Source organism: Sebastes umbrosus, chromosome 6, assembly GCF_015220745.1.
Source record: "Sebastes umbrosus isolate fSebUmb1 chromosome 6, fSebUmb1.pri, whole genome shotgun sequence".
Taxonomy (NCBI): domain Eukaryota; kingdom Metazoa; phylum Chordata; class Actinopteri; order Perciformes; family Sebastidae; genus Sebastes; species Sebastes umbrosus.
This window is the reverse complement of record NC_051274.1, coordinates 35,476,019-35,483,416: the sequence shown is the minus strand read 5'-3', so window position 1 is coordinate 35,483,416 and position 7,398 is coordinate 35,476,019. Positions and strand designations below refer to the sequence as shown.

Below are 7,398 nucleotides of genomic sequence, written 5' to 3'. Positions count from 1 at the left end.
TCTTTAGGGAGTCCAGGGGGTCTTTAGGGGGTTCAGGGGGTCTTTAGGGGGTCCAGGTGGTCTTTAGGGGGTCTTTAGGGGGTCTTTAGGAGGTCTTTAGGGGGTCTTTAGGGGCAGGTAGCAGGTCAACAGTAGATGTCACAGAGAAGTGGTGAACATCATCTGAAAGCTGAGAACCTGGAGATTAATCTGAGATGTGGCTCAGCTCTGAGGGTCAAGATGCTCTAGTCATAAATCAGAAATAAACATGAATTATGAATTATTTAAAATAAATAGTGAAAGTGTATACGTGTTTAGAACATGATGATAGCAGTATCTGATGGTCATCCTCATTCTCTATTACGTCTCATAAGTTGTTGTGTTGATTCCATTTGTTCAACAGGTTTGGTGCTAAATTTAACCATTTTTTTTACCAACTGGATTATTGATCAAAATGATCAATAATCCTCTGAAATACCAGATTAAGACACCAAGACCTTGAGGAACACCATAGAAGAAGACATGCTGTGATTTGGGATCAAAATCTTTTGACATTTTGGAGATTTCTGCAAGAATTGCTTTTTTCTTTTTGCAAAATGACCCCACTCAGAGTGTTAAATATATCCTATATGATGTTATATTATGGAATATGTTCTTGATGCATTTATATCAGCAGCATGTTAATAGTCACGGTAGGGCTAACGGTCACTGCTTAATACTGAATTTATAATGCAGTACATTCTTAAAGTGATGTTAAATCTGTGAACAGTAACTCCAGCTGTCAGGTTAATGTGGCAGAATGAAACGTTTCCCTCTGAAATGTACCGGAGGAGAAGTATAGAGTACAATAAAATGGAAATACTCAAGTCAAACACAAGAACCTTAAAGTTGTACTTAAGATCAGTAGTGGAGTAAATGTACTTAGTTACATTCCACCGCTGGTTTCAACCACACTCGGTCCGGTTCTAGACGTGATCCTTCGTGTTGTCCTGTGTGTGAGTGAGTGTCCAGTAGATCTGGTTCTGGTTCCGGGTGACTGGATCGAGGTCCTGGTAGGTGGAGTCTGGCCGTGTGAAGCCTGGAGGCCAGTTCTCATAGGGGACCATCTGAACACCAGAAACATGAAATCACAATGATGAAACACAGAAAGCAGAAGCTGTTTGTACATGAGAGGGAAAATGAGAAGTGGATGATGCTGCTGTGGTCTGAGATATTTCTGTAGACATTATGATATGTAGTGTGGACATCGTCTATGTGAGTTCTGCTGTGAATCCAACCTGACCACAGCTGCTGTTCTCAGTTTCTACGGCTGCTCTTTAAAGATGTAATGAGCCAAAACCCCAAAACCCCAACACTGAAGCATGATCACGCTCTAGAGATGTTGTCCGTCTACACACCCACAGAGCCACACCAGCATTCACCTGACCGATATTCATTCTCCTTTTAGCTCCATTTAGACCTCAAACAACTCCTAACAACAAAAAGATGTGGTTCTTTAGCTGCTAAATGTTTGACTTTCCTCACCAGCTCAACTTTACTGAACTTTACAGTGAGTTTCTGTAATGTGAAGCCAAAGATGAAGAGTCTTCAACCTGCATCCTGTCTAGCAGCCAGCAGGGGGCGACTCCTCTGGTTCTATAGAAGTCTGATAGGAAATGAGCCTCCTTCTCTCTTCATGTATTACCTCAGGAAACACTGTGACCGTGAGTTTCATTAAAGTTTATTGTAACATTGTGGTTGCTTAAAAAATTCTGTTCTCTCCGAGATGGAGACGGACAAAAACCACGATGGCGACTTTGTTAATATCATGCAATTAAAAACTTTGTAGGCGACATTTTAAAGTTTAATGCATCAATCTGGTGCACTTTGAGAGCAAAATGACGAGGCGAGATGTATGGAGACGTTAATCATAAACACACCGGGTGTATAGAAACAGAATGAAGCACAATAATCGTTTAATGTCGATTATCTTATTTTCATAATCGTTTGGAAGCTGTATTTGAAATTGAGAGTGACTACAGACGGAGTTCCCTCCACCACAGAGCGGGAGGGTGGAGGAACCGGACTGGAACCACAGAGCGGGAGGGTGGGGGAACCGGACTGGAACCACAGAGTGGGAGGTGGAGGAACCGGACTGGAACCACAGAGTGTGAGGGGGGAGGAACCGGACTGGAACCACAGAGTGTGAGGGGGGAGGAACCGGACTGAAACCACAGAGTGGGAGGGTGGAGGAACCGGACTGGAACCACAGAGTGGGAGGGTGGAGGAACTGGACTGGTACCACAGAGCGGGAGGGTGGGGGAACCGGACTGGAACCACAGAGCGGGAGGGGGGAGGAACCGGACTGGAACCACAGAGCGGGAGGGGGGAGGAACCGGACTGGTACCACAGAGCGGGAGGGGGGAGGAACCGGACTTGATCCACAGAGTGGGGGGTGGAGGAACCGGACTGGAACCACAGAGTGGGGGGGGGGAGGAACCGGACTGGAACCACAGAGTGGGAGGGTGGAGGAACTGGACTGGTACCACAGAGCGGGAGGGTGGGGGAACCGGACTGGAACCACAGAGCGGGAGGGGGGAGGAACCGGACTGGAACCACAGAGCGGGAGGGGGGAGGAACCGGACTGGTACCACAGAGCGGGAGGGGGGAGGAACCGGACTTGATCCACAGAGTGGGGGGTGGAGGAACCGGACTGGAACCACAGAGTGGGGGGGGGAGGAATCGGACTGGTACCACAGAGTGGGGGGTGGAGGAACCGGACTGGAACCACAGAGTGGGGGGGGGAGGAACCGGACTGGTACCACAGAGGGGGGGGGGGAGGAACCGGACTGGAACCACAGAGTGGGAGGGTGGAGGAACCGGACTGGTACCACAGAGTGGGGGGTGGAGGAACCGGACTGGAACCACAGAGTGGGGGGGGGAGGAACCGGACTGGTACCACAGAGTGGGGGGTGGAGGAACCGGACTGGAACCACAGAGTGGGGGGGGGAGGAACTGGACTGGTACCACAGAGTGGGAGGGGGGAGGAACCGGACTGGAACCACAGAGTGGTAGGTGGAGGAACCGGACTGGAACCACAGAGTGGGAGGGGGGAGGAACCGGACTGGTACCACAGAGTGGGAGGGTGGAGGAACCGGACTGGAACCACAGAGCGGGAGGGTGGAGGAACCGGACTGGAACCACAGAGCGGGAGGGTGGGGGAACCGGACTGGAACCACAGAGTGGGAGGTGGAGGAACCGGACTGGAACCACAGAGTGTGAGGGGGGAGGAACCGGACTGGAACCACAGAGTGTGAGGGGGGAGGAACCGGACTGAAACCACAGAGTGGGAGGGTGGAGGAACCGGACTGGAACCACAGAGTGGGAGGGTGGAGGAACTGGACTGGTACCACAGAGCGGGAGGGTGGGGGAACCGGACTGGAACCACAGAGCGGGAGGGGGGAGGAACCGGACTGGAACCACAGAGCGGGAGGGGGGAGGAACCGGACTGGTACCACAGAGCGGGAGGGGGGAGGAACCGGACTTGATCCACAGAGTGGGGGGTGGAGGAACCGGACTGGAACCACAGAGTGGGGGGGGGAGGAACCGGACTGGAACCACAGAGTGGGAGGGTGGAGGAACTGGACTGGTACCACAGAGCGGGAGGGTGGGGGAACCGGACTGGAACCACAGAGCGGGAGGGGGGAGGAACCGGACTGGAACCACAGAGCGGGAGGGGGGAGGAACCGGACTGGTACCACAGAGCGGGAGGGGGGAGGAACCGGACTTGATCCACAGAGTGGGGGGTGGAGGAACCGGACTGGAACCACAGAGTGGGGGGGGGAGGAATCGGACTGGTACCACAGAGTGGGGGGTGGAGGAACCGGACTGGAACCACAGAGTGGGGGGGGGAGGAACCGGACTGGTACCACAGAGTGGGGGGGGGAGGAACCGGACTGGAACCACAGAGTGGGAGGGTGGAGGAACCGGACTGGTACCACAGAGTGGGGGGTGGAGGAACCGGACTGGAACCACAGAGTGGGGGGGGGAGGAACCGGACTGGTACCACAGAGTGGGGGGTGGAGGAACCGGACTGGAACCACAGAGTGGGGGGGGGAGGAACTGGACTGGTACCACAGAGTGGGAGGGGGGAGGAACCGGACTGGAACCACAGAGTGGTAGGTGGAGGAACCGGACTGGAACCACAGAGTGGGAGGGGGGAGGAACCGGACTGGTACCACAGAGTGGGAGGGTGGAGGAACCGGACTGGAACCACAGTGTGGGAGGGGAGAGGAACCGGACTGGAACCACAGAGTGGGAGGTGGAGGAACCGGACTGGAACCACAGAGTGGGAGGGGGGAGGAACCGGACTGGAACCACAGTGTGGGAGGGAGGAGGAACCGGACTGGAACCACAGAGTGGGAGGGTGGAGGAACCGGACTGGAACCACAGAGTGGGAGGGGGGAGGAACCGGACTGGAACCACAGTGTGGGAGGGGGGAGGAACCGTACTGGTACCACAGAGTGGGAGGGGGGAGGAACCGGACTGGAACCACAGTGTGGGAGGGGGGAGGAACCGTACTGGTACCACAGAGTGGGAGGGGGGAGGAACCGGACTGGAACCACAGTGTGGGAGGGGGGAGGAACCGGACTGGAACTGGACCAGAGAGAGTTTAGAAAGTCACCTGAGTCTTGGTGCTGTCTGTGTTTCCTGTCTTGTTGGTACCTGCAGAACAGACAAAGTATTTCTCTCCATCTTGAATCAGTGATCATTAAAAAGGTGCAGATGAGGTTGAAAGATGACTCACCATCAGACCGCTTCGTCCTCGTTTTGTAGAAGAAGAGCAGAACAACAACCAACAGAACCACCACCACAGGTACCCCGACCGACACCAGGACCAGACCTGATGAGACGGGATGAAAACATATAAAACAAACATGATGTAAAGTCCTCTACAAGCTTCTGTGATGATAACTCGGACGCTTAATGTGAAACTGTCTCTCTGTGTTGTTGCTGAAACAGTATTTTATAACCAGCCGTACCTGTAGACACCTTGTTTGTTTCAGGGACCGCTGACGGAGCTGCGAACAACAAAAACACAATAAAAACAAGTTGTGAACACAACGCTGGTTATCAGCAAACAGCTGCTCATTCACACGTCTAGCAGTTACAGAGCAACAGGATCACTAGTTGTGTCCACCTGATGAATGTCAGTCCAATATTCACTCACTAAATAATATTATTATTATTATTAATAGTAATAATAATAATAATAATAATGAAGCTTATGCGTAAATTCAGTCAGGAAGACTAGGGGTGCAATCTCATTCATTCTCATTCATTCTGGGTCTCTCTCTCATGGGCATTACTATGTCAGCTGATTATGGGCGTCTCTCTTTTCAGTGACCAATCAGAGCTTGCCATATCTCCCTGAACCAATCACATGTTGCTGTCAAAGTTTAAAAACCGTTCTCCTCTATGAGTTTTCAGTGTCAGTATCAGCACAACCGATGCGACCCTCCACCACCCCATCACCTCCAGATTCATCCAATCAGAGCAATCCTGCTCCACTTCATTCATCGGATCCGCATCAATCTTCACCACCACCACCACCACCATCACCACCATCACCAGTGTCTAGACCCGGGGGAATAATCCTAAATCCTACTACGGCATCACTTCCCCCTTATCATGTCACATCGGGTCTAAATCGCTAAATACTGTTACTATTCATAATTCATGCACTTTGTAATAAATCATCATTCAATTCATACGAGTCTCTCCTGATTGAAATAATAATAATAATACTGTGAACTGTACCTGTAGACACCTTGTTTGTTTCAGGGACCGCTGTCGGAGCTGCGAACAACAAAAACACAATAAAAAACCTTTTTGTAATAACTGACTTTGTTTTGGCCAGTCGAGTTTAATGAGTTATTCACTCACTAAATAATATTATTATTATTAATATTATTAATAAGACTGTGAACTGTACCTGTTGTCTCTTCGCTCCTCGCTGTGAAACATGAAAACATATTCAGTGATTATAAAAACAAATCCTGGTGCTCTTTACATCTGACAGACCATTTCTATGAAGAAAGCAAAAATATTCAACTGAAATATAAAAAACACTGTAAAATATTCTTCAAATTATTGTTAATCTACAATAATACTTAGAGAGCAGCTCAACGCGTCTTAGAGAGGACATATCAGGCTCGTTGTCAGGTTCATACTTGTAATTTTGGGGTTTCTACTAGAACATGGTTAAATGCTTTAATGTTCAAAAACTGCTTTATTGATCTCGTAGCGGCTGAGCTGCAGCTCCTCGTTTCACCCTCTGACTGTCTGAAACTGTTTGTCTGTTTCAGACCTTTAAAATGCACAAAAAAACGATATAACCAGTAAAGGAAAGTCCTCTTTAAATGTTAGTATTCACAGTGTTTACAGTGTGTGTTGTTATTTTAGATGCTGCAATGATGAAATTGGTGCAGTGGAACATTAAACATTGCCATGAAACTCACCGTCGGTAACACAGAGGTCAAAGTCATACGAAGCTGTGAAGCGAGGTCTTCCTCTTCTGACTCCACACCTGTACCGGCCTGAGTCTGACTTCACCAGCTGACCGATGTTCAAGTACAGCCGCTGGGAGTCGACCTCCAGGCTGAATCGGCCATTCTGGGCTCCAGATCCAGACGTTGCAACGAGAACATCGTCTCCTCTGCAGTCGTCCTTACAGAAGAACTTCCGGACGTTTCTTGCAGACGGAAGGGAGCATTGGACTCGGATTCTTCCTCCCTCGGTAGCGTTGATGTTGATCCCGGAGGTACCGGTGGTTCCATCACAGAGAGCTCCTGAAAAGACCGACAGTGAGATACATCACCTCTGGCTCTGGGAAACTGCTCTTCTTTTTACTATCAACTAAACAATTAAATTGATGAATAAAACTTGATTGCTCGATGCAGCCGTTAAATTATTGTGGATTGATTGAGCAGAAACTAAAATAAATAAAAGCAGTTGGATACATCCTGTAAATGTGAGTGCTGCATTAACAGCCAGGTAATCAGTCCTCACCTGTTAAGAAGCAGAAGAACAGAACAATGTGGATGTTCATTCTGATTTAATCCTGATGGAGATAAAAAGCTTCACTTCACTCTGATGGTCTGATGACATCTGACATCCAGAGTCGTTCTTTCTTCTTCTTTCTCAGCTCTGTTTCACAACGGTCCTCCAACGTCACGACTAGTACAGTGGAAATGAAGCGTTCAACCAAGTTCAGCAGGTTCACTGAAGGGTTAGTTAACTGGTCACTCAGTTTATTCATTTCAACTTAGTTTATGTGAGCAATCACGTTTTTTCCATCATTTTGACACGGCAACCGGGTCTCAATACTTCAATACCCATGAGCCTCGGCTGCCGTTGCCATGGAAAAGAAGTCAGTCA

General features: G+C 49.6%; 1 protein-coding gene across 1 annotated transcript in view; it reads right to left on the bottom strand.

Moving 5' to 3' along the window:
• LOC119489267 (CMRF35-like molecule 5) overlaps positions 1-7,069 on the bottom strand; it is a 7,693-nt gene extending 624 nt beyond the window's left edge. The window contains exons 1-8 of the mRNA XM_037771502.1: positions 7,030-7,069; positions 6,480-6,809; positions 5,954-5,974; positions 5,779-5,817; positions 5,001-5,039; positions 4,766-4,861; positions 4,643-4,683; positions 1-1,085 (exon numbers count right to left, since the gene is read on the bottom strand). The exon at positions 1-1,085 is cut by the window's left edge and continues 624 nt beyond it. Of these exons, the coding sequence (XP_037627430.1) occupies positions 945-1,085; positions 4,643-4,683; positions 4,766-4,861; positions 5,001-5,039; positions 5,779-5,817; positions 5,954-5,974; positions 6,480-6,809; positions 7,030-7,069 (747 nt within the window). The 3' untranslated portion in view covers positions 1-944. The remainder of the gene's footprint in view (positions 1,086-4,642; positions 4,684-4,765; positions 4,862-5,000; positions 5,040-5,778; positions 5,818-5,953; positions 5,975-6,479; positions 6,810-7,029) is intronic.
• Between the last annotated feature and the right edge of the window lie 329 nt (positions 7,070-7,398).